The sequence below is a fragment of the Ochlerotatus camptorhynchus genome, unplaced genomic scaffold, assembly GCF_037179485.1.
Source record: "Ochlerotatus camptorhynchus isolate MF236.1 unplaced genomic scaffold, CSIRO-AGI_Acam_v1.1 ptg000230l, whole genome shotgun sequence".
Lineage (NCBI taxonomy): Eukaryota > Metazoa > Arthropoda > Insecta > Diptera > Culicidae > Ochlerotatus > Ochlerotatus camptorhynchus.
The window spans coordinates 1,038,342-1,062,210 of record NW_027040720.1 but is presented as its reverse complement, the minus strand read 5'-3'; the positions used below and the strand labels follow the sequence as shown (position 1 = coordinate 1,062,210).

General features: G+C 42.0%; 2 protein-coding genes across 4 annotated transcripts in view; one reads left to right on the top strand and one right to left on the bottom strand.

Moving 5' to 3' along the window:
- The window catches only part of 5PtaseI (inositol polyphosphate-5-phosphatase A), a 116,757-nt gene extending 98,513 nt beyond the window's left edge, over positions 1–18,244 (top strand). Inside the window, exons 6-9 of one of the 2 annotated variants that reach the window (XM_065225501.1) lie at positions 1,552–1,704; positions 1,769–2,038; positions 2,117–2,153; positions 16,061–18,244. In XM_065225501.1, the coding sequence (XP_065081573.1) occupies positions 1,552–1,704; positions 1,769–2,038; positions 2,117–2,153; positions 16,061–16,431 (831 nt within the window). In that variant the 3' untranslated portion in view covers positions 16,432–18,244. Of the gene's footprint in view, positions 1–1,551; positions 1,705–1,768; positions 2,039–2,116; positions 3,642–16,060 lie in introns of those variants that run through there. The other variant, XM_065225500.1, reaches the window with a different exon arrangement.
- Det (Deterin) overlaps positions 1–23,869 on the bottom strand; it is a 434,366-nt gene that overhangs the window by 205,948 nt on the left and 204,549 nt on the right. The window lies entirely within an intron of this gene.

Genomic DNA, 23,869 nt, shown 5'->3' with positions numbered 1-23,869 from the left:
GCTGTACCTTGTAGACAACAAACGCTTGCTCTCCGTCGATGTTGACCCACGAGGCAATGTTCCACTCCAGTATCATACAACAGAGCTATGCCGAGCGGTATCGAGTCGAGATCACTTCACCAAACCCGCTTAGGAAATGGACGACCTTATCTTCGAGTACACCACCATCTTCCAAAGTAATCCGAAGCTTGAGTTTCTTCCCCTCGCCACACTCCACTTCATATTTTCCGTCATGATCGTCCACAACTTTCTGTGCGAGCGTCAAGTCACTGACCTTGACGACCGTACATGCTCACCCTATGTGGCACTGAAGTATTTTGATTTCTTCCCTCTTTAACCCGAGAACCGAACGACAAAACCATAGAGTTTCTCGACCGAACCCTATGTTCTAAAAACATTTACAAAACATACCAGAGCTGGTTGGAAATGCTATCTAACGCGAAGCTATAGTGGGATAATTTATAGCCTAGAGAAAGGTCTGAAAAGGGTAGGTAGATAGTTCCACTAGAGTACGGCATTATGGAAATTTAATAGAAGTTCCAAAATGTTGTCGGACATTAATTTCCGATAGCTTGTGCACTAACACCGCGTAGTGAGAAAATTCTGAAACTCTGATTTATCATTTGAACACTAAGTAGGGGAAAAGTTAGCTTCGGCAATACCTTAACCTATTATCGTCAGGGGGGTAAACAACGTCCTTGAGAGCTCAATTTTGGCATGTGGATACATTGTGTTTCAGAGCAACTATTGGCCAAATTTGAGTGCTCTAGGACTTTGTTTACCCCCTGACGATAATAGGTTAAGGTATTGCCGAAGAAAACTTTTCCCCTATGCGAATTATTACTTACCTATGTACTATCCATGAATTGTCGTCTACTGCTACCCGTCTCGTTATCGCTGATGGATGGTTGCCTCGTGGTTGGATATACAAAAATATGATTATGCTATTGGGTTGCAGTTCTGCAGTTGTTGTTGTCAGTGCTGCTGTGTCTTATTACATGTTGATATCGTCTGCTACGATGAGTTCATTTTGATGTTGTTGTTGGCGTTTCTCGTGAATCTACCAACGGATGTGCTGAATTGGCTATGGTTTAAAGTTCTGGTTGAAAGGTATGATTGCAGGGAAGTGCTGTATTTGACTTGTGCACTATGATTCAGTCGCGAATCTAGGTTGTTATGACACACAACGTTAAAGGCCATCGCCACGTTTCCTTGCTGTGATTTCATGGTTCAAGTAAAAAGCAAAGCTTAGAAGTCGAGCACACGACGACGGAAGCCATATACTGCTTTCTTTGTATGTAGGACATAACTGGATCTAGGAGGACTAGGTCAGTTACATCTTTTGAGGCACAATATATGTTCAAGCGCCAACAGAACGTTGTGCTACTTGCTTTCGTCTACAACCAATTTGCACCGCTTCTTAATACCTACCTCATTGCATGTAATTCGATACTCTATAGGCGTCTTGACGTCAATCGATGCCCCAGCTGCCAGTCATGCATTACATCATATCTCTCTCTCTCTCTTTCTATCTTTCTCCGTGCCACACAGAAACTGACTGAGGATCTTACGATGCATCGGATTCCGAATCCCAAAAGCGACAGCACCAAGGTCCATTACCGCGATTCGGACGGTGCCAACGTACTTACGGTGGGCAAGAAGGAGTTCAACCACTGCGACCAGAGCACATTCAAGGAGAGTTGGGTAGGTCATCCTGTCCTACGAATTCTAAATGCATAATTTTCTAAATTTGATTAATCCTTTACAGCTCCGTCAATTCGATCGCGAGCTGGACTCGCTGCGCAGCATACTGTACGAGTATCCGATCACATTCCCGCCTTCCTATCCATACGAGGAGGAACCGGAGCAACCGGGCGACTACATGAGCACCCGCTGTCCGGCCTGGTGCGACCGGATATTGATCAGTCCCGCGGCACGTAAACTTATCGACGACGAACGGGAGAATGGCAAAACGACGACGATGGCCAAGGCTACCTACGGGATCATGGGCGATGTGGTTTGCATGGGAGATCATAAGGTAATGGGGAGCTTTTTTGTTTGGATCTTGACGGGTTGTAAATAATGATTTGCCATCTTTCTTCCGTTTTCTTTTCAGCCAGTCTATCTCAATATACGAATCAAGACGAGTCAAGGTATTTTAAATTACTGTTCCTGTGATACGCATGCGCATAGACGTGTTGAACACATTTCCAATAGTAGTACCGTTAGTGTTAATAATAATAATAACAACCACAATAGCTGCAGTAGTATTTTAGCTAGCAAACTTATTAGCAGTAGTAACAATGCCAACGTCGCCAACAGCATCAACAACCACAACTCAATCGCCAATGACCGTCCTTGTGAAATCCCTTCTTCCGAAGCCCTAACTAGCACGAGCACTGCTGCCAGCACCCTCACTACTAGCCCATCACTTCCTAACCAACATCACTGCTCGTACTGCTTCGAGGACATTCAGTCCACATTCGATCAAATCCTGTCGGAGCTGGAACTTCTGCCCGGATCGTGTGCCGTTTCTCACGGTGGCGGCTCCGTGGAAGTCAGTCCGGCGAAAAGGAACCCAAACGATACAAGCCCCCTGGCAAAACCACCTCCACCGGTCCGTATCAGCGTGTTCGATACGGACACCAACGCCAACATGTGCATGTGTTCGTTGTACAGTAGTAGCTTTAGTTTAGTAGGTAACGAATCCCGACGAAGCCGAGCCGGATCGATAAGCTGCCTCGATCAATCCCAGGTGGACGGGCCAGGTGCTGGTAATCCGCAGATCTGTCCCAACTGTCGAAACATTATCAAGCACCAACCGATGGAACACCGCAAAACGCTCATCTCCCGTCGGTTAATGCTGGCCAACGATATCATTGTCAACCGCATCGACACGCACTACCTGAACACGTACACTACCACCGCAGGAGGAATATCGTCCTCCGCCGCAGGCGCCAACCGTCAGTTCGAACCGTACACTCCGGAAAGTGTAGAATCTCATTCGCCGGCACCGGAGAGTGCCGATAGCAAGCCGGAATTCGATGAAGAATCTCAAACCGCTGACCAACCGCTAGACGACAGAGTAGACGGCATCACACAACCGCTGCACGAAACGAAACAGCCGATCGCGGTTGCGCCCAATTCTTCCAAGAAGAACACCGCCGGAAGCGGTGGCGTATCGCCTAGGCAGCTCAAGTCCCGTCTGGAGAAACTTAAACGAATCTCGGATCGGCGGAAAACGTACCAGCTGACCAAGGCTGCTGCCGCCAACAACAGTAGTTCGGCTGTCGGAGTGTTGGGAGATGAGCTGCAACCCTTGGAGGAGCATCCCCAGGGTAAGTCTAGTCAGGGAAAGGAGGAAGTGGCGCTTGTCGGGGGAGATGGTCAGCGGCGGACGGCCGAGCGGAACGATCGGAAAGTGGTTGACTGCTGTCGGCGGTACTGTTGTGCGATTTCGTAGTCAGAAAAAGCGAGAAAGGAAAAGAGTCCTCGCGAGCAGCCTAGTGTAGGATTTATTTATGTTTTGTGTGAATGTTCTATTTTTGCTCTGATTGTACTTATGCGATTAAGGACTGTTTGTGGTTCCACCTTTTCTGCAAAAGAACCGAAAAAGCAAGAAAGTAAAACTGTTTTATTTTAATTTTGTTGTTTGTTTTATTTGTGTATGTTTGTATGTTAGTTGATTTTCGAGTTTTCGTTGGTAGTACAATCTCTGAGAACGAGTCCTTTACGTGTTTGCCTTTGTTTGCTTTATGAATTCCTTGCCGTAGTTGAATGATGAAAGTCCACCTTGAGTTATTGTCCTCCAAATGCTTGGCGCACACCCCGTAATACTCCATTCATATTAACACTTCTAGTCATCATCAAGCACTTATCCACGTTGCATAATAATTCCTGCATATCGCCGTATGGCTGTTGCAGAATCACCGCCATGTTAAATCTATGATGCAAATGATTTTCGTAATTAGATAACTGATTTTTACAGTAAAATCCATCCATGTTATGAATGAGGTTATTTTAAGTTTGCTTAGTTATGCATCGTTGCTGTGGATATCTCGAACGTTCTGCTTGATCTAGTACATATGATACATATGATCTGAATTCGAGGATAATTTGGAGAACTTTGAACATCTTACATCTTTAGAAGTGTTGTTGCTGATAAATTTGCGAAAGAACAAGTTAACCTAGTACCATCTGACGTGAGTTTCAGAACAATTTGCAGAACATATAAAATCTTATATACCTACAAGAAAATAATTTGTAAATGATACCTATAAGGTTTTGCACCGTCGAGGTTAACCACAATCGGATGACATTTCAGTGGTACTGTTTACGTAGGCTTTTTTTTAATAACTCTTTATTAGTTTCAAATTCAAAATAAATTACATTTCTTTTTAACCTAGGTGCTCCAGCTATTACAGTAACTTACGAGCCTTAATTGTTATGATATATATCTAAGTGTTTTTACATTGTCCCTGCCTTGGCAATTCAGTATTTTAAATAGGTTTTCTAAACCTACATGTCAGTATAACAATTGGCATCTTAAAACTAAAAACTAAAATTAAATATTATCTTAATATAAAGGGAATTAATCAGCGGCGCCGGTGGTGTAGTGGTAAGCGTGATTGCCTCTCACCCCAGCAGGCCTGGGTTCAATCCGGGATGTTCTGAGGCATAACATCTCTGATCACACCTTCCTATGGAAGGGAAGTAAAGCCGTTGGTCCCCGGTTCATGAGTTGATGATGGGTCGATAGGTAGGATCCAAATGTGGGAGCTGCCTTCCTGGCGCGTCGGTAGCATTGGTGCTCAGCACGGAAAACAAGATCGACGGAAAACAAATCAAGGAAAAAATAGGGGAATTAATCGTTGCAATTGAGGATTGCAACGATTTTTGCCTGAAATTATTTATTATTTTGTTGGACATTTGTACTGAAGTCTCAACATTCGAAATTCTATGTATCTCGGTATTACTGTACCAGGGGGCACCTGCAAAATCATCTTCAGAACTTTGTTCTGAATCCTTTCGATTATTTTTTTTCTGGTCTTGCATCAGTGAACAAAGATTTGTGGCAACCCTGCAGCAAATCAGGGAGGTCCAAAGTGAAAATGTTATACAATATAGGCCAAGAATGCTACCCTAAGGAACTCCTGCTCTAACAGGTAGTCGTTCAGATTTGGAATTTCGATAATTATTTGGAGTTCTGTCAGTTAAATAATTTTGAACTAATTTCATGATATAGAGTGGAAAATTAAACTTTTTCAATTTGGCAATCAAACCTTCATGCCAAACACTGTCGAATGCGTTTTCTATGTCTAGAAGAGCAACTCTAGTTGATCAGCCTGATCAGCTTTCTTATAAACAATTAGATTGACTGCAAGTCGCTAAACCGTAAATCTAAGAGTTGATGAGTAGTTGAATGACAATAGCGAAATCCAAACTGCTCATCTGCAAAAATTGAGTTCGTATTGATGTGGAGCATCATTCTATTCAAAATTATTAAATCACGCAGATGGAAAACGTAAAAATTTGAGAACATTTTTTTTTCATAGTGCGTTTATTTGTCCAGGCTCATTTGCTGTTGCTTTGCGGAGCCGGGGGCCGATTACTCGCGGCTATCTCGAGGTTAGGGGTAGCATATTGCAACAAATGGATGGCAGGGTGGGGATTGTGAACACAAGGTTTGGAGAGCAATGTGCAATGATCTCGAACTAAGCGACACTCTGATGAAAAAGACAAACATGGAGGTACACCGATGGGCAGCTAACAACTTGGGAGAACACAAGATGACACTAACTACTAAATCCTCAGATCTATCCGTTTTAAAAACACATAAATTAAATTCAAATAGTCGAGATCTCGGCTCGCCAAGACATCTCTAACGGGTATCGCGGGTTGTTTTCCTCGGGCCCTGAGGGACGTGGATAACTCAGATCTGGCAACACGGTGTAAGGTACATGACCAAAGAACATGCTCGATATCGTGATAACCACTGCCACACGCACATAAATTGCTGCCTGAGAGCCCAATTCGATAGAAGTGCGAGTCTAGTGAGCAGTGATTGGGCATAAGCCTTGATATAACGCGTATAAAGTCGCGGCTCATGTCCAACCCTTTGAACCATGTTTTGTTCGACACCTGTGGGAGAATAGAATGTAACCATCTTCCCAATTCACCATCATTCCATTTTTGTTGCCAACTGATGAGGACTTGCTGACGAGCAATGGAGAAAAATTCGTTGAAGGCGATTTGTCGCTCAAAAATATCGCCTTCCATAGCGCCCACCTTAGCCAACGAGTCCGCTTTCAAGCTAAGGTGATAGTATAGGAGCAGTTAGATAAAGCACTCAGTTCAGATCGTATTGCAGGCAGGAAATACGAGGAGTGCTTCATCGGCCTCATTGAACGAATAGCCTCCAATGAGCTAAGACTATCCGTAAAAATGAAATAATGGTCAGAAGGTAGTGAGGCAATTCGCTCTACTGCGTAAAATATAGCTGCGAGTTCCGCAACGTATACGGAGCATGGTTTCTTCAGTTTATAGGAGGCGATATGAAATTGATTAAATACACCAAATCCAGTAGAAGCATTTATGGTTGACCCATCGGTGAAAAATCTTTTATCGTTACTTACATTATGGTACTTGATTGCAATAATTGAGGGAACAACCATCGACCGATGGTGATCTGGTATTCCATGGATTTCTTGCATCATGGTCAGATCAAAATTTACAGAGGAACTAGAGAAGGCTTGAAAGGAATCACGATTGGAGATCAATGAAGAAAGAGAGACTCATGAATCTTGTTTGAGAATTTCTGTCGAGAAGCTTCTCAAAGTATTCTATTACCAATGGATTCAGTACTGCACAACGGATGAGAAACCGGAAAAAACAGTTTAGCGAAACGATCTATTTGAGGAAGGACGCCCGCGAGTACCTCGAGACTCATCGTATGAGTCGGATTGGATTGGCTGTACTCTAAAACCGAAAGGATGGTTGTTCGGTACAACCTGATCAGGTGGGCTCCCCACCAAGTTCCGGTAATTGTACGAAGAAAATGAATCCTTTGCTGGCATTTTTGTTTCAGATACGTAATATGTTTTCCCCATGTGCATTTGGAATCGAACCAGACACCTAAATACTTAAAAGAAATACTTTGAGTGATTATTTTACCCATTAGCTGAAGCTGTAACTGTGCAGCATGATGCTTCCTAGAAAAAACAACCAACTCAGTTTTCTCCGGAGAGAATTCGATACCCAGCTGCATAGCCCAAGTAGACAAATTGTCTAAGGTATCTTGCAATGGTCCTTGCAGGTCCGGTGCACTTGGTCCTATAACGGACACAACGCCGCACGCTATGTCTGAAGGCGCACTTTTTTTGCAACATTCATGTACCTCATATTTTTCTTCTCAAGATGTTAGCATTGATCATAATAATCAAATCTGTGATGGTTTTAAAATATTTCATCTTGGGTTTTTAGAGAAAAAGTGTTTTGAAGTATACTTAGTCGTTTACAAAAGCGTATACGAACTATTGATGATACAAAACTGTTACGGATCGAAACAAATTCAGCTGAAAATGATTCAAAATGGGACTAAAGTTGCCAAGTTGGTAAAGTAAGATTCCGTTTTTGGTACCGTAAGATATCGTATCTTTGTCATGATCGCATAATGTTTAAATTAATAAAATAATTAAAAAATTGTGTAATCTCTAAATTTACTATTATTCAGCCATTCCATTGCAAAATGATATAGTGGTTCTCAGAAACTGGTAAAAAGTTGCAATTTTATTCCTTATCGCAAAATATTTAAACATTTTCATAAACTGCTCCCTTTTCTATACCGGTATTTTTTATACCCTCGATCACATTTAATAAGGGAAGCGCTAAAGAGAAAGAGATATCACAAGAAATTATTTCTACTATATCTGTTTTCTAAGACATAGAGTGGGAGTTGTTCAACCAATTTCTATAAGCTGTTTCATCGGGTCAAACAGCTTATAGAAGTTACATTCGAATTCAAAGCCCTGTTTTTCCTTGATTTCCTTGAACTTCGATGAAATTCTTAGAACTTTCTTAAAGTTCTTTGACCGTCTTTGATTTGGCTTTTTTTTCTGAATTTCTCAGATATTTCTTAAAGTTTCATTACTTTCCTAATGTTATTAAATTTTACCTGTGGTTCACAGTCCATCCTAAAGTTTGCCAAAATGTCTTCACGTTTAAAAGACTTTTTGCAGAGCATCATTGAAATTCATATAATGTTGCTATAGTTCACAGAACTCTCTTGAAGTTCGTAGAACATACCAGAACGACATTCAACTCCCCAAAAGCTCACAAAACGTCCCTGAAGTCGGCAGAATTTTCATGAAGATCGAAGCACATCTTTAAAGTTTTAATAATTTTCCTGAAGGTTGTAAAAATTCCCTGAAGTTCAATAAAATAATCAGAAAGTTGTTGAATTTCTCTGCTTTATTGGGGGAAATAATTTAAAGTTTGCAGTACTTTCCTAAAATTCACTACAGTTCCCTATAGTTTGCAGAATTTCCTAGAAGGTCGCTGAACCTTCCTGAAAATTTCCATGGACAAAATATGGGAACTGCAATGAAGCTCTAACAACTCTGTAACTCTTCAAGGTGAGGGCTACCTAAACTCATTGGGCAAGAGTAACTAACCTCATGTGAGTTTCATTCCTGTATTATCGGCATTATCGGTTAAACGATTTTCAAAAAATATCGTCATGTTTGCCAGAATTTATTTTTGATCTCGCCGTTGCGTCAAACGTATCTATTTATTTTTAAAAATCCAAGCAAACTTTCCGCCCCTCAGGATGATTTAGTGGTAAATGCCACCTTCGCCAGCTGCTGAGTACAACACACAAAACTTTCGGATACCTACTATTTCCTTTATTTAACTCCGGTAAAATTCTTTCACGATCGTCGCTATAAAGTGGCTTCATTTTTTTTACAGAGTCGTTTTTCGAAGCACGACAAGCGAGCTCTCTATTTTCTTAATTTTTCCAGATTTTCTACACGATACATCCATAAAAAAACACTCGAAATAGGACGAAAATCAATGCCTACTATGATTACGTGACTGTCTCGGACTGTCCTGCTCGCTTCTTTCTTTTTTACTATTATGAGGAAAGAGAATAAACAAGATATTGTGCTACGAACAATTATAATTGATTTATCACAAAGTCGACAAAATTAATATGGATCTTACTTGGGAGTCAAAGAAAACTTCTTTAATGCCATTTGGATTAATGCAATCAACTTCTGAACCTTATTTGACTGCATTTGTTCAATTCGTAACAGTTGTATGGTCAATAGCCCATATACGCCTTCATAATCAACTTTGTGAACTTTAAATCACTTTTTCTCAAAAAACCCAAGATGAAATATTTTAAAACCATCGCAGATTTGATTGTTACAATCAATACTAACATCATGTGAAGAAAAATTTGAGGTACATGAATGCTGCAAAAAAAGTGCCTTCAGACATAGCGTGCGCCGTCATCTGCAAGCTGCATTAGCGAGCAAAATTCATCAAGACAACCAGGGGGTAAACAAAGTCCTAGGGCACTCAAATTTGGTCAATAGTTGCTCTGAAACACAATTTATCCACATGCCAAAATTGTGCTCTCAATGACGTTGTTTAAGATATTGCCGAAGCCGTCATTTACTATGCGTGTTTTTTTCCTTGACTTGTCTTCCGTCGATCTTGTTTTCCGTGCTGAGCACCAATGCTACCGACGCCAGGGAGGCAGCTCCCAAACCTGAACCCTACCTATCTACCCATCAACTCATGAACCGAGAGATTTTATGCCTCAGAACATCCCGGCGGTGCCGACTGGGATTGAACCCAGGCCTGCTGGGGTGAGAGGTAATCACGCATACCACTACACCACCGGCGTCGCTGTATGTATTTGAGTTTAGTTGACTTTTTGCACTGTAGTCGATTTAATTGGCAGTGCTCAAAACAGTTTGCCGATTCTAAATAGCCAATTTTGAGAAAAGTGTGAATATGTGACCAGCAACTGAATATTTTCATTCCGTTTTCCTTTAGGTTCTCAAACTCTTTTCAAAATCCTGGTGCAATTTCAGATCGCAACCAAATTCCTTCAAATTTTGCACAGCTCAATATAAATCGAAAGAGCTAAATAGGGTGCCGGTCTTATCCCACTTTGTCCAACATATTATTGATCAAAATTATCTACAATCGCACAAGGATGATGATAAAAGGCAGAGTTAGTTGATAATAGAATAGTTACACACTGAGTACTGCGAACTCAGCCGATTTTATTTTTCAAGTGAGCTGGAAAACATCTTGAAAATCTTCCGAAGTTTCAAATTGTTTTGCTGAAACAGCTCACGAAATTGTATATACACAGTCAAATGAAATCTGTTCCAGAAATAACATATACATGGTGATGGGAGTGCACCTGCCCACAAAGCTCACATGACTCTTATAAAGTTTGATTACATTCTTGTTTCAGCAACCCAGTTTTGGCATTATTAATATCAAATAAAAACACTTATAATTCTTAATTTGTTTTCAGTAGGTGGCAACACCTTTATTTGTGGTTCAAACAGTAACTACCTACGTGACTTCTGAGCTCTTTTGAATGTTTGGCTCCCGTTTGACAGTTTGACTCGGCTCCCAGATGACATGCATTTTGAGTTAGTTCGCAGTACTCAGGTTACACAGACTGAAACCAAAATCTACCTATCGAACTGTCAAACCGTCTACCTATCGAGCATAGTAGACAAACTGACTATGTTGCGTGGGAAGTACTGTTATCACAACCCAGGTGAAGTCATCCGAGGTGTAAACAAAAACAAAGGTTGCCAAAAAAAAAAATGCCCATTGATCGATATCATATACTCAAGCATCTACAGTGATGGCCTTTAAATTAGCACAATAAGCCGATTTTCATACAAATTAGCTAACTGAAAATTTGATCTATTGAAATCAAATCAAAATAGGCGTAGCAATATGCCTGTTTTACTGTTGTTGTTCAGTGTGCAGTGAGAAAATGTACTTTTCTGTGTTGTATTTTATTATGCTACCAAAGATTTTGACAAATACCTTGGTTAATGGTATCTTTTAATATGGATTAAAGTATACATATGGCATATTCAATGAGTAAATGTTGGACTAACATACCTTTCCTATCCCTACCAGTTGTAAGGACGTGGCCAGGACAATCCTTAAGTCAAGAGCAAATTTTCATTACGTCGAATGTAACAAAGGTAAACAAAGTCGAGCTATCAGTGTCAATCGATTCTCCTGCTATTACACTATATACTGTCCGAATAAAAGGATCAAATCCCATTTTTAAATTTATTTACCAGTCAAATTGCTTTTTGACGTAATCACCTTCCGATCAAAATAGTTTTCGATGTTACTTAAGTCACCCAATTTCTATGGAGATGCCGTTTGACTTAAGTAACAGCGCTGAGAAACCCGTGAAAAGTGTACGTTCGTCGTTTCGCTTTCTCATTATTAAAGTGAATAAATCGAACTGTTTGTTGCTAAGATGATTTCGGTGGTCCTAAAATGATGAATGGGCTGCACGTAAGGAGACGTAATTGATAATTCTCCCGAATATCCTGGTAAATACACTTTGACTTAAGTAACAATAGGGGCCACCAAACGACGTATAATAACTTTTGACTCAAAAACCAGTATTTTTTAGCATGAAAGCTAGCGATTTGCATTTGTATGATTAAAACCCTGCTAAATATGTTAAACATTGCTATCACTATGAGATTATATGTGTTTACTTGGAAATAGGAATAACTTTTCGGTCATCAAAACAAAACTTTATTTTTCTCGGATTGGTGCGAATGTTACTTACGACATAATGAAAATTTGCTCTTGAAGTGTTGGAGCGGGATATGTCTTCATCTGGGAGATAGTAATGTTTCCCTACTTACTATCTGTCCAGCAGAGCTTAAAATTATTGACTGCCTACCCTAATAAACGGGTACCATATACTGACGATATCTTAGATGGTGTGACCATACCACATAAAGTTGGGATGATATCTCGAATTAGTGGTTAGGTGCATCTTATGGTTATTGTTTATGCGGGTAGGCTGAGTGTGAAAGCACTGCACTATTCAATCCATTGCTCTGTGCAGACCGTTTGTACCAAACGGTAAAGGACGAGGCAATGAAAGATCCAACAAAAACATTCAGTCACTCACGAGCAGGCGACGCACACCGCTTGCCTTCGCTCACACAGCATGTAATTGAGTCATTTTTCCATAGAAAATGTACGCTCAGTCATTCAAAACAAATATTGGGTACCATCACGGCAGAATTAACTATAGTCGCTATATTCATAGTCTGGCGGATAGAATTGCGATCTATCAAAAAGCGGAACCAATTCAATATATTTTAGACCAACAATTTAAAAGGTACTATCAACTTTTATAAACATAACGTTGATTATTCTTTCCTCGCCAATCGAACGCAAATTACCGGCATCATCGGATAGGGTAAACTTCCCTCAACCCAAAGATGGTGTTAGTTTGCGTAGGCGAGCCTTGAGTCACCTGAAAAGGGTTTCCGAAGTTTTATTCGCAATAGCTAATGTGCTCTTTTCTGTTGTTGGTCGTGATTTGCTCAATTGGTTCCACTATTTGACAGCTCAATTGGTTCCCGAGATTCTATCCGCCAGACTATGAATATAGCGACTATACTTGTGTCTGTCTCCTTTTGACGTTCATACACGGTTAGAAAAAAGTACCCAAAAGTAAGTTCTTTTCACTCATCTCGGCACTATAGTGCAGGAACCCAAAAGTAGGTAAAGCGGGTCAAAGTAGTTTTCATTTACTTGTGTGCAATTCGTATGGAATTTTCCACTAGCTTTCAACGCAAAAGTAAGTTAGTTGTACCCAACAGTAGGTAAATATGATTATACTCAACGTTGGGTTCCCACACTTTACTACCCCTGTTGGGTGGTTTTGCTCCTCCGTTTTTGACAACATTAGAAGGAGAAAAGGAGACAAACTAGTCAAAAGTAGGTAAAAGTGAACTGGCCGTTGGGTACTTTTTTCTTACCGTGTATGTTTCGAGTCTGGGTCTCCCGAGGGGTCTCCCTCCCAGGTTGCAACTATGTTTTGTTATGATCAATTGAGCTGAAATTTTGACATAGAACTACAAAATTTCCGAAGTGTTAAAATACAGTTAAAACAAAGTTAAATTTTCAACCATATTGTCAATAAACGACGGCGTTCTTAAGAAAGTCATTTACGATATGGATAAAAATTTCCGAAATAATAGACTTCGGAAATTTCGAATTATAAATGTGCTAATTAGTTGGTCATTTTCAGCCAGCCCGTCAATTTCCGGCAAGCGCTTCCAATAATTTGATATTACGTATACGCATTATTCAGCATATTTGTAGTCCTGTGCCAAAATTTCAGCACCATTTCAGCTCAATTGATGATTGCAAAACATAGTTGCCACATGCCAAAGTTGGCTAGTTTGTATGAAAATCGGCCACCACTGTATGTATCGTGTGCTACTACATCTTAACCTTTTATTCAGAGTTGATAATGATAATAGAAAAGTTACGCAGAGTGAAGCTTGCAACACTGCACGGTAAAAAGTTGTCACATCTAATCCAAATGCTCTTGTACTTGACTTAGTCTGTCATGCGGCACTACGAATCGAAGTGATTTATCATTGATTTTCAAGTGATTTGCGTTTAGAGACAAAGTGATTTGTCGTTGAAAAATATGTACTGTATAAGTGTATAACACCTTTAAATTAAAATAATTATCATTTGAATTGGCACCACTGTTTTCATCCATTGAATTTGATTAGGTTTGCTTTTGGAAGCAAATGTCAAAAACGCACATGCCAAACATTACTCGCAAAAATGGCAAGTCAACAACAAATGAAGTCAAGTGAGAGTAGCGATAATTCTTCATTTCCACCCGAAATAATTTGCATTCTAGAGCTTATTATGAAATTGATCTTCTTCTTCTTCTTCTTCGCATTTCAAGCTTATTGCATATCGCATATCCAGAACAACATGTGAAAAGGGCATACAAGCTTTTTGTAAACAAACCTTCTTATGCTCTTTTCTCGTCACCCATATGACACCAACGCAAACCTTCAACATCACCGGGTAGGGGACACTTTCCCCTTCCCGATGATATTGCTGGTTTGCGTGGGCGACCCTCGGTTGGTGAGAAAAGGGCCTACAAAGGTTTGTTTACAAAAAGCTTGTATGCCCTTTTCACATGTTGTTCTGGATATTAGTTTATTGCGTGCTCTCAACTTAGTGTTCTAGATGCACTTCCACAGTTATTCATTGAGAGCTTTCGATACCTGTACCATTTTTACATTGGTATAATTGTGTGGCAAAGTCCAATCATACTTCTATATGCCCAGGGAAGTCGAGAAAATTTCCAACCCGAAAAATTCTCGGGTTTTCCCGGGGAGAATTGAACCCAGCCCCTCCAGCATGGTCTTGCTCTGTAGCTGCGCCTTTACCGACTGAGCTAAGGGATGGTTGAAATTGATGCTATATTCAATAAAAGTGTATAATAGAACTTCTATTACAAAACATTGTCAAACTTATCAATGTCTCGTCTTGCTTCTACTACAAGCCTTGCAATGCTGTTCAATATCACTTGGAAACATGTGATCTGGGTAGTAGTATGATACATGTTCTATGGCCATATTCTGAATGACATATAACAAGGCTTGCAGTATGAACAAGGCAATATATTTATTTAAACCCATTTCCAGCTAACATGAAATCCTAGGATAAATTAGTTAAACTTAAAGTGATAGATTTTTAATATCAGTATGGTTGACATTTCGAGTTCAAAGCACAGCACATCAACAACGACGTGCAATACAATCTAAAATGAAGTGATTTGCTGCTGATTTCATCGTGCTTCGATATGATCTCTTCCAAGGGATCTGCACATCGAATTGTAATGTTTGGCAAGTAGTGCAAAATCAACAGCAAATCACTTTACATGAACATGATTTTTTTACCGTGTAGTCATCCTAACCCCTACACTCAACAAATTCCAGACGTTTGATCGAAGTGTTTAAACGGTTTAAACACTTGATTTTTTAAATGCACAATCACATTTACTTTAAGTGTATTTCACCTTGGTTCAATGTGTTATACACGTTAATTTATAGTGTTTTAAACTTTGAAATGTTGAAAATCTTTCACTATCTATTCAAGTGTACTGCACATTGAATCACACTACTGTTGAAAACAGCTGGATTTAAAGTGTTTTGCATTTCAATGCGATGTGAATTGCTTGCTCAGAAAGGTAAACATCGAAAATAAGAGTTGTAACTTTATCCTACAACCGTGGCACAGTGAGATCGAGTGAAGACTTCGGCAGCAGCACACCCCAACAGTCCATGATCGAATCCCAAATCAGACCCATTGAAAAGATATGTGAAAGCTCTGGCCTCTGGAAGTTTTGTTTTTTTAATATTTATAAATTCATTTTTAGAGTCGATAAAGTAGAATATTGTAGAATATTAAAACAAAGCTATTGATATCACCATATGAGGCACATGGAATCCAAGTGTGTCACATCACAATTCAAATCCATAGTGTTCGGGCATGATTCATAGCATAAGATTCACACATCAAAAGGATGTGTTTCACAATAACCGCAAAATTAAGTGTGAGACACATGATGATGACGTGTGGAATTTTTTGAGTATATATCCACCACATTGATGTGAACTACGACGAAAGTCTTGATTGCAGCCCCCGTGGGAAGTACATAAATAAATACTTTGACCAATAACTTGCTACCTCGGCAAGAGCATGCTTGTCCATTTTCACTGTATTTTCCTCATGATTCTGTTTCTTCAGTTACCCCTCGTGCACGTGTGCCTCCGAATCACACCATATCCCACACGCAACGTTTGTGCTTTATTCGCATCCCTCTGCCAGGACCAGTACGTATCAAATGTGCTTCCATTTCCGCTTTTCCCAAATGGGCAACAATTCAAACAATGATTACATTTTGTTCTTATATCGTTATCTTTTCGTCTAGGTGCCCATCAGGAAATCTCCGCCGAAGAACTGCGCACCCGGCTGCAGGAGTACGACGATCTCAACGCTCGCATCAGCGACGAACTCTCCAGAACGGCTGGCGGCGGTGGTGGTGGTGGTGGCGCCGGCAGTGGGTTGGTGCTAAAAACGCACTACGTACAAATAACTCCCCGACAGTCGCAGGATTCCAGCGGCGGTGGCGGCTCGGATGAGGCCTGTGCGCATATTGTGCCGTCGGAGGAAATGGATCCCGGCGTGGACGTGGAGAATGATACCGTATTCTATCAGCAGAGTGCGGCAGCGGCGACGGCAGGTGCCGTGGTGACGGCCACCGCCTGCAGTTCGATGATCTTTAGGGAGACGACCGTTTAAGAAGGAGGGGTGTTTCGTTAACAACTAGTCCAATTATGCCATAGGTTTTGTTCGCAGATACAGGTATTCCTGGTCGATGGAATGAGTTTTAGTCAGCGACCTTTGATTTTATTTATATTACCACCGGAGCGAGGCGAAACAATTGCTGAATGAATCTAGTTTATCTTTAGAAAGTTTGTTATAGTTTGAACGAGTCAATTTCCATACTTTTTTTTTGCATAGAAAAGTGCATTTCTATCTAAGATATGTAAAGGCCAAACAGATGTAATGAATATTTAAAAAAAAAGTACATAATAATACCGCATCGGGACAGTGTGCTGAAGAAAGGGGAAGTACCTATATTAGTAGTGCAGTGGTTGGTAGTTGGCAGTTTGTGTTATCGTTCGGATATAGCCATCAACGCTTCCGACACTTTTGTCCAAAATCATTCAAAAGCTCTTCTGTGTCAACTATTGTTTCCATTTCCCGATCATTTTCTGGCTACCCGAGAGTCGAGAAATAGCTGAAAGCTCTTTACGTGAATCGGGAAATATTTTTATCCAGTGACCAAAATAATGTTTGATAGTTATTCATTAGAATAAGAACTTCTGCCGGTCGACTTACATACCATACTAATCGGGCTATGGCCTTGATGTCCACTACGATCCGAAGCGGGAGATCAACGTTTTTTTCCTGACGCTTCTTCCGTTGGACTCGGAGTGACAGGTTCCCCGACTGCACCATCAAGTTCGTTCCACACGTATCCAGGACACTCACGAAGGCAGAGCATGATCTTCGTCATCGTGAAATTTCTCAAGCTGCTCTTCGGGCGGCACTTCCGGCTGCAGAACGATCATCGCCCTTCAGATACAAGAAGGGAATTCCAGTCTACACTACAAGTCGACTCTACGGTCTCGATATCGAGTACGTGTCCACCAACAAGAGACCTGCTCTCGCGATTAATCAACCAGCACGTCCAACCTGAAGAGAGCTACGTTATAGCGAGTCTCAACCTGGAAGAGGATCTCAGGCCAGTTGTATCTAAAAGAGTTAAAGTTCAAAGCCTTCGCGCAAAGCACCCAAGTAGATCCGCTCCTCCGGCAAGTCCACCGCTACGTTTAAAACAGCTGGGTGGACCGGTGCCGCGAACAACTCCATCGCGGTCATCCAGGCATGCAAGCAATGAAGGCCATCACAAGACGCTACGTGTTCTGGTCCAGCTTGGATGCCGACAGCGTCAGTTTCTGCATGTCAAAACGTCCGTAGCTAGATCTCCTCTTCACTCTCCACGTGGCCCAAATCAACCGTCCAGTCCAAGGCGAATACTACCTGCTCACTATCGACTAAATCTCCAAGTGGCTTGAGATCATCCGAACGACCCGCATAACGTCTGCTGTAACCATCAGCAATGGTCAGGCGGAACGATTCGTGGATATCTTCAAGCGAGCCGTTGAGAAAATACGAGAGGGGAGAGGATCGATTCAAGAAGCACTGGATATTTCCATGGTCGAAACGGTTGGAAGTGGGTTCCTGTTCCGCCGACAGTTTTTCAGCAAATAGTTCCTGTTTTCCATATAACGCGAAAACAGTAGACTGTGGAATGTTGACGTCTAAGAATTTGTTTGTTCTGTTAAGATGAACAACTTTGTGTGTCAAGTCTCCAGAGTGTTAGAATAGAAAGTTAGATTTTAGCGGTTGAGTATCAAACTATCTGTCAATGTCGCCCCGTAACGTGGGTAGATCACCTTTTCGTGGTACGTTACGGGATGTAAGATCTACCACCGATTCCAAGTCCTGACTACTTCAAACTAGGGGAACGGGATTTTCAGTAATCAAAGTAACACATCTTAGTCCTTGTTACTTTTTATGCCTTGTTGATAGTGACAAGACTCGGCTTTGTCCACCGAGGATGATCTTGAAGCAAGGAAAAATTAGTTAGTTAGTCTTCATCTATGTGATTCCTAATCTTCTATTCGTTGTTCTCTAGTTTGAAGTGGTTAAGACTAGGGTTCTGATGCAAGATCATTATCGGTGTCATTCCTTAATTTGGTTGCTAAGGAATCCAATTTTGACTGACAAAGGGGCGCGCCTTTGGAGGGTGTTTCAACAGTCCGAAGGGTATAAATAGCGGGACCTTTCAATTAGAGTCTGATCTTTGCGATAAAGGCAAAAATTGTCGGAGGTACGGGAAGGAAATCGGACTGGACTTTAATGAATTGACTACGATTACCGTCTTTATTAGTCGGTAGTTGAATATAAACTGAAAAACTGAAATATTTCTTCTCTTCGCATGGTTGCTTTGATCGATAGTAGAAGTGTTGCTAGAAACATTGGATTTGCTCTACACTCCTCCTCAACACTGCTACTGTAGACCACACTTCTTCCGAAGAACCTCCAATCGTACGCGTGATAGAGGCTTTGTCAGGAGATCCGCGGCCATCGCTTCCGTAGGACAGTACACGTACTTGATGACACCTTTCGTCTTCAAATCCTTGGAGTAATGGAATTTTATCGAAATATGCTTGGTACGATTACTAAACTTCTCGGAATCGAGCATCTTTAGGCAGCTTTGGTTGTCCTCGAATAATGTAATTGTTTCTGCTTTCTCACCTAGGTCCCCCAGCAATCGTTTCAACCAGACTGCTCCCTGGGATGCTTCCGAAAGGAATACAAATTCTGCCTCCGCTGTGGATATTGATACACAAGATTGTTTTCGACACGCCCACGAAAGTGTGCCTCCACAATACTGGAATACGTAACCACTGTTGGACTTGCGATCGGTGCGACATTCAGCCCATTCAGCATCAGCGTAACCAGTTGGTCCAGATCGATCATTGTTACTGCTCAGCCTTAACTTCAGGCCAATTGTCCCCTTTGGGTAGCGAACCATTCGCTTCAGCTCGTTCCAGTCTCGTCGGGTCGGACAACTCACCTTGCGACTCAAGATCGAGATTGCCGCCGCAATGTCTGACCTACTATTGACGGCAATGTACAACAGCTGCTCTACTACCTTTTGGTACTGTTGGTTGTTAGGTAGTAGGTCGTCGCCGTCGTCTGTCTTATCATATCCAACGTCCAAGGGAATGGCTGATACTTTAGCATCTTGAAGACCGACGGAATCAACTACTTCCTCGATGTACTTCCGCTGACTGATGTGAAAATCTCCGCCTTGGTCCCGTTCTACTTCGATACCCACGTAAAACCTGACGTCACCGAGGCTGCTGACTTCGAAATTGCTCTTGAGAGTTCGCTCCAATGCGATAACCATCCGCTCGTCCTCGCTCGCTACGATAAGGTCGTCTCCACGTAAACAAGAACGTAACACCACTTTCCGTCAATCCGCTTTCGATAAAGACAGCGATCTGCCTCACACCGTTGCAATCCATTTTCAACTAACACTTTGTTGAGCCGCTGGTTCCACGAACGGGCAGCTTGCTTAAGACCGTACAAGCTTTTCTTTAAACGGCACACCTTGCTTTCCATACCACTGACGGCGATCCCGGGAGGCTGCCTCATAAAGATCTCCTCCTCAAGGTTACCGTAGAGAAATGCCGTTTTTACGTCACATTGAGCCACTAACCTGGCCTTGTAGCGTACGACATTGCCTTCTTCGTTACGTTTATACTTATATACCCATTTGCAACCGATGGTACGGCCTCCCGCCGGCAAGTTGACCAAGTCCCACGTGTCATTTGCTTCAATGGACTCGAGCTCTTCCACCATAGCTTTATGCCACTGCACGCGGTGTGAGCTGGAAAATGCTTGCTTCAACGTTTTCGGCTCCTCCTGAATCGAAATTTCCGCCGTGCATGCATACCTTTTCGGAATCGTACCAATATTCGTTCTTGTCGATCGTTATGGCGTGCTCTCTTCGTCACAGGGTTCATCAGACGAATGTTCGATTTTTACTTCATCAGAGCCCTCTGGCAAGCGCTCGTCATCCGGGTCATCGCGACAATCGTCGTAGTCCTGGTCATCACCATCGTCCGAATTACCATTGTCTGCGTCGCTCTCGACTTCCTCATCCGGCACCTCAGGCTCCACCAATTTGTAGCCGATCGATGGATAAACGAAATCTTCCACTGCTGACCCTGACTCGGGCCTGTAAGTAGCTAGAAATTTTACATCACGGCTTATAGTTACCTTTCCCTTTGCTATGTCCATCAACCGGACACTTCGCTGTATCCGACAAACTTGAGCCTAATTGCCTTCCGGTCCAGCTTACCACGCTTCTCACATGGTACATGACAGTAGGCGTCCACACCGAACCGCTGAATGTGTCCGAGATTTGGCTTCTTCCCGAACCACCGATGGACTTCGACGGCAGTCTGTTTTGCATATAGTTCGCCGTCACTACTGCAACCAGGTACCGATTTTTCCGTTCGGCTATCCCATTTTGCTGTGGGGTGTACGGTGCCGTGAACTGGTCAATAATCCCGTTTCGCTTCAGGAACGCTTGCACTTTCTTGCCGGCGTACTCACCTCCACGATCAGACCGCAGAATTTTAGGCTTCTTTCCGAATTGGTTCTTTGCCAGCTCGACATACTCCTCCAGTTTCTGCATTGCTTCGGACTTCGCACGCAGCAAATAGATGACAGTGTACTTGCTGCAGTCATCAATAAACGTGATGAAAAAACCGCCTTCCAGCAAAGGTCTTCGTACGCATTGGTCCGCAAATGTCAGTATGAACCAGATCCATAACACCGGATGATTCGCTTTCTGACACTTTTGGGAACGGTTTCCTGTGCATTTTTCCTTGGATGCACACTTCGCATTCTTCAGTGCAATAACAGCTTTTCACCTTCACTCCTTGAGCCAAATTTGGCAATTTCGCGATAGCAGCACAGTCTCTGTGGCCCAATCGTCTATGCCACACATGCACGCACTCGTTGCTCGTTGTTGCCATTGATACGCTTTCGTTCGTTTGACGCAGCTTGAACAAATTTCCAACGAGTTCCGCCACAGCGCACACTTTTTCGCCTTTCGAAATCTTGGCACCACTTGCATCGAATGTGACGACAAATCCCTTTTGCACCAGCCGCTTCACCGACAGCAAATTGGACTTCATCTCTGGAACGTATAAAGCACACTCTATCGGCACTTCACGGCGTCTTCCAGCTCTATCGAGAAGTCCGATTCGACCAGTTCCACGAACCTTCGAACGCGCTTTCATTCCGTTTGCGACCCAAACGTCCTCCGTAATCCCCTCTTCCAGATTATCGAAAAAATTCCGGTAATTGGCAATGTGGCAAGTCGCTCCGGAATCCAAAATCCACTGTTTTTTCCGCTTCACTGTTACAACCCGTGAGGAACACATAGTTGTCATCATCTTCGTCACTCTGTTTTACGTGGTTCGCTTTGTGTTGCTTGGCTATCGCTTTGTTTCCTTTCTTCACTTTCCATGCTTTGAATTTTTCACAGGTCGCTTTCTGGTGACCCAATTTCTTGCAGAAAAAACACTTGCCTGGTCCGACTTTGGAATCCACATAGTGAGCACCTTCGAAATCATCATCGCTTTCGTTCCGCTGCTTTTTCTTCTGCCACTCGCTTCCCTTTCACCATATTCAGCGTCAAATCCTCCTCCGGTCTAGCTTCGAGAGCAGTTACCAGCGTCTCATACTCTTCGGGTAGGCTACTGAACAAAATGGCTACCAGCCACTGATCGTCGAGAATCTTCTCCGGCTGCAAAGTGTTCAGCTTATCAAATTATTCAGCCATTTTCGATACGTGCGCTTCCATGTTCCCGTGCTTCTCCAGACGTAAACTGCAAATTTTCCGCATCACCGATACCTTCGTCGTCAACGTCTTCTTCACGTGGAAGTTGTCAAGAGCCTTCCACGCAGCAGATGCCGATTCGGCCTTCCTTATGTGGATTAACTGATTATCATCCACGGCCAATCCGATCGATGCCAGCGCTTGCTCGTCCTTGGTCTTCCAGGCATCCGTCACTGGTTCCGGTTTCACTCCTACAACAGCCGTCCAGTTGCCTTACTTTGTCAGGAGTAGCTTCATTCTGAAACTCCAATTGTCGTAGTTGGAGCTATTAAGCTTCGGAAACGACACCAGCCTATCCGCCATCTCGATTTTTTTTACGATGCTATCTTTTCTTCACCAGTTCCGATTCGATTGTCTGGGAGGTACGGGAAGGAAATCGGACTGGACTTTATTGAATTGACTACGATTACAAGAATAACGTCTTTATTAGTCGGTAGTTGAATATAAACTGAAAAACTGAAACAATTTCTTCTCTTCGCATTGACGAGTGCACGGATGGATTTGAGTTCACTCACTCGACAAAAAGTGACACAACAGCGGGGCCCTGTTTACTAAAAATGAACATATATGTGTTCATTTTTAGTAAACAGGGCCCCGCTGTTGTGTCACTTTTTGTCGAGTGAGTGAACTCAAATCCATCCGTGCACTCGTCAATGGTTGCTTTGATCGATAGTAGAAGTGTTGCTAGAAACGTTGGATTTGCGCTACAAGAATGACAACTGTAAAGCCAAAACTGGTCATGCGACACCTAGTTTTAAGGTCCGCAATTACAAAAATGATGATGTACTAAAAAAAATGTCATGCTTTTTGACAGATATTAAAACGTCATTACCATTTTCACCTACTCGCCATCTGTGAGTCAAACGTCACTTTGATTCTTAAATAGAGATAGTCATAATTATTGCGAGAAACTTTGGTGAAGACAGCAAGTCACGGAAATGCACCGTTTCGGAGCTATTAATTATGTCTCGACAGATTGCATTGCTGGCCCATATAGTGCGCTGAATCCTTGCAAATCAGTTGTTACTTGTTATCGAAACGAAACTTTAGTGTCCTTCATGCATGCTTGTAGTCTTGCTCACTGACTTTGATCGGGTCTAGGATGCGCGCTGTTTGACCTTGGATGAAACCCTTAAGGTAATGCATCTTCTCAAATTTAACGATGTCGCTTAGTGACGGAGAAGTAACCGATGAATTAGCTACAAGCTGTAGCATGCCATGATAATATGTAGTAACGAATAAATTTAGTTTCAATTCATCAATCACACCAAGCAGACCTATTCACTCAATTGTCCCATTAGGTTATGGGCCCAGACAGTTGCTATAGAAACGGCTCTGTTTGTTGAAGAAGACAATTTTTCCAATTTTTTCGAAGCAAGAAATTTTGACGTAGGACTACGCCTGTGATTTCTATATGGCGGTACACTTTGTGAAAATCAAAAAAGGAACATGTAACAAAATTATGAAAGATTTTGAACGATAATAACTCAGCTCCCTCTGGGCAAATTTCAATAATTTTATCACCATTCGATCTGAAATATTTCTACGGATCTGTTAAATTTAAGACTATCATTTTTCAAAATGTCGGTATTTCCCTAACACAGATTTCAAAGCTTAATTCCATCCGGTTTCACCAAGCGGTGTTTATTCAATCAACCCGTGGTGAGTGGTGGTGTTCTCCAG